At 41.3% G+C, this 3,602-nt stretch overlaps 1 protein-coding gene across 1 annotated transcript in view; it reads left to right on the top strand.

The window, feature by feature from the left end:
- The window catches only part of ATAD2B (ATPase family, AAA domain containing 2B), a 183,275-nt gene that overhangs the window by 42,856 nt on the left and 136,817 nt on the right, over positions 1-3,602 (top strand). Inside the window, exon 7 of the mRNA XM_023511813.1 lies at positions 2,881-2,956. Within this exon, the coding sequence (XP_023367581.1) occupies positions 2,881-2,956 (76 nt within the window). The remainder of the gene's footprint in view (positions 1-2,880; positions 2,957-3,602) is intronic.

Here is a 3,602-nt window from a genome sequence, read left to right as displayed (position 1 = left end):
CTCTCTCACACAACTCAGCGGTTTTCTGTCTATACTAAAAATAAAATATATATACACACACAACTCAGTGGTTTTTGGATATTTACAGTGTTAGGCCATTATTACCACTCTGTAATTCCAAAACACTTATAATGGTCACTGGTATACTCTGGTCACTGGTCTCATGTCCTCTCACATATATCACAGTGTGCACGTGTTCATACCTCCTAGGTGGCTCTGTGGTATCGTGTGTATACCAAGAGTCACCTTCTATATACATGGATGTTTGCTTCCTTCAAATACTGTTGTATTTGGTTGGAAAAAAGCCATGTCTGCTTAGACCCACTTAGTTCAAATCTGTATTGTTCAATGGTGAACTAATTATTTGTCCCCTTTCTTCCCCCTAGCCTTTGGCAACCACTAATCTCTGTAGGTTTGGTTATATGTGACTTTTTTATCTGGATTCTTTCACTTAGCATAATATTTTTTTATTTTTTCTTTTTCGTTTTTGTTTTTGAGACAAGAGTCTCAAGCTGTTGCCCTGGGTAGAGTGCTATGGCATCATTGCTCACAGCAACATCAACCTCTTGGGCTTAAGTGGATCCTCTTGCCTCAGCCTCCGAAGTAATTGAGAGTATAGGCACCCGCCACAATGCCCAGCTATTTTTTGATTGTAGTTGTCATTGTTATTTGGCAGGCCTGGGCTGGATTTGAATCCACCAGCTCTGGTGTATGTGGCTGACACCTTAGCCCTTGAACTATGGGTGCTGAGTCAGCATAATGTTTTGTAGAGTCAGAGTCTAATTTTGTTGCCCTCAGTAGAGTGCCATGGCATCGCAGCTCATAGCAACCTCCAGCTCTTGGGCTTAGGCCATTCTCTTTCCTCAGCCTCCTGAGAAGCTGAGACTACAGGTGCCCACCACAACACCTGGCTATTTTTTGTTGCAGTTTGGCTAGGGCCAGGTTCAAACCTGCCACCCTTGGTATATGGGGCCGGCGCCCTACTCACTGAGCCACAGGCACCACCCTAGCATATTGTTTTCAAGGAAGATCATAGGTCTTACTCAAAATTTTATGTTCTAAATGTTCTAAAACAATGATTGATACTCTGGAAGTGGAGGTATCAGAGACAACTCTCCAGAAGCTTGCCCAAGTGTGCAGATATCCTTCTCCAGTTACGGGTCTGTTACAGGTAGCCCAGTGACAAATGGAGGAGGTGTCTATGGCAGAAAAAAGATTGAGACCATTGTTCTAGATTTTTTTTTTCTTAAGAAAGCCCTTTTGATGAAATATTATACTCATTATACTTATTTATGCATGCATTTCAAGTATATGAGAAGAGATTTTATTTTTCCTTGCACATATTTATAGTCTACAATTTGGCAAGTTTTGAAATATATATGTACCTATGAAACTGTCACCACAATTAGAAGATGAACATGGTGGCTCGGCGCCTATAGCTCAACCGGCTAAGGCGCCAGCCATGTACACCTAAGGTGGCGGGTTTGAATCCCCAGCCCGGACCCGCCAAACAGCAATGACGGCTGCAACCAAAAAATAGCCGGGCGTTGTGGCGGGCGCCTGTGGTCCCAGCTACTTGGGAGGCGGAGGCAGGAGACTCGCTTGAGCCCAGGAGTTGGAGGTTGCTGTGAGCGTGATGCCATGGCACTCTACCCAGGGGGATAGCTTGAGGCTCCGTCTCAAAAAAAAAAAAAAAAAAAAAAGAAGATGAACATGGTTATCCTTGTCCCTATTTGTCATCTACTTCCACCCCTTCTTATGCCTCTTCCCTTTTGATCTCTAGACAGCTACTGGTCTGATCTTTCTTTCACCAGAGATTAGATTATATTTTCTTTATTATATAGGTGGAATCAGATCACAAATGCTCCTTGTTTTTTATTTGTTTGTTTATTTATTTATAGATAGAGTCTCTCTTGCCCTCGGTAGAATACCATAATACCATAGCTCACAGTAACCCCAAATTTTGGGCTCAAGAGATTCTCTTGCTGAAGCCTCCTCAGTAGCTGGGACTACAGGTGTCCACCACAATGCGGGGCTAGATTTTCTTCTCTTTCTTTCTCTCTCTTTTTTTTTTTTTTGTAGCAACAGGATCTCACTTTATTGTCCTCATTAGAGTGCCGTGGTATCACACAGCTCACAGTAACCTCCAACTCCTGGGCTTAGGTGATTCTCTTGCCTCAGCCTCCCTAGTAGCTGGAACTACAAGTGCCCGCCACAACTCTCGGCTATTTTTTGTTGTTGCAGTTTGGCCAGGGCCGGATTTGAACCTGCTACCCTCAGTATATGGGGCCGGCGCCCTACCACTGAGCCACAGGTGCCGCCCTATAAAATGTATATATTGTTTTAGACAGAGTCTCAGTTTATCGCCCTTGATAGAGTGCAATGGCATCACAGCTCATAGCAACCTCCAACTCTTGGGCTTAGGCAATTCTCTTGCCTCAGCCTCCCGAGCAGCTGAGACTACAGGTGCCCATGACAATGCCTGGCTATTTTTTTTTGTTGTTGTTGTGGTTGTTGCAGTTTGGCTGGAGCTGGGTTTGAACTCACCACCTGGGGTATATGGGGCTGGAGCCCTACTCACTGAGCCGCACGTGTCACCTCTAAAACATTTTTTAAATGAATTGTGTTTTTGGTGTCATATCTAAGAAATCGTTGTCTAACCCATAGTCACAAAGATTTGTTAACATCTGTTCAGAGTGTGTATTTCCAACTTCATAGTATTAATACAAAATTTTTATTAATGTGGTTCTAAATAGCATTCAGAAATTGAAGACATATGAGTAGAAAGTTAACAGAAGTAACTTCTCTCCTTTAAGATGTTAATTTATTATTAGTTATTTCTCCATCATCCTTTTTTGTTTGTTTGTTTGTTTCTTTTAGTACCAGCTCATCAAAAAAAGAGAGAAAACACATTATTTGATATTCATAGATCTCCAGCAAGAAGAAGCCATATTAGGTAAGTTTTGTTTCCTTATGAAAGGAGAAAATAATTTGTATTTGTCATTGAGAGATTAATTGCATCTTTCTTTCTTTCTTTAATTAATAACTAATAGTTATCCTAAATGTGACTATTATCTTACTGGTTTACAATTTGCCTGCAAACTGTAGGCAAGATAATGTTTTTTTTTGTTTTTTTTTTTTTTGAGACAGAGTCTTACTTTATCACCCTTGGTAGAGTGCTGTGGCGTTACAGCTTGTAGCAACCTCAAACTCTTGGGCTCAAGGGATCCTCTTGCCTCAGCCTCCCAAGTAACTTGGACTATAAGTGCCCACCACAATGCCAGCTATTTTTAGAGATGGCGTCTTGCTCTTGTTCTGTCTGGCCTTCCTAGGCCTCCCAGAGTGCTAGGATTACAGGTGTGAGCCATTGCGCCCAGCCAATATTTGGAGTTTTAATAGTCATGTTTCCTAAAGCTACATAACTCTCTGTCTGTGGTCTCCTAGTACATCTAAGTGACCCGTATTGCTTTCATTTGAAGCATTGATTCAGTTATTTGTAATACTTTTTCTCCCAAGTGTTTTTTTCTTTTCTCTAGAAGTACAAAGGAAGTTTTCTGCCTCTAAAACTTTATCTTATTTATTTTGTTTTCTTTTTTTTTTTT

The sequence above is a fragment of the Otolemur garnettii genome, unplaced genomic scaffold (genome assembly GCF_000181295.1).
Source record: "Otolemur garnettii isolate 467f Iridium unplaced genomic scaffold, OtoGar3 scaffold00022, whole genome shotgun sequence".
Taxonomy (NCBI): Eukaryota; Metazoa; Chordata; class Mammalia; order Primates; family Galagidae; genus Otolemur; species Otolemur garnettii.
This window is presented reverse-complemented; position numbering and strand designations above follow the sequence as displayed.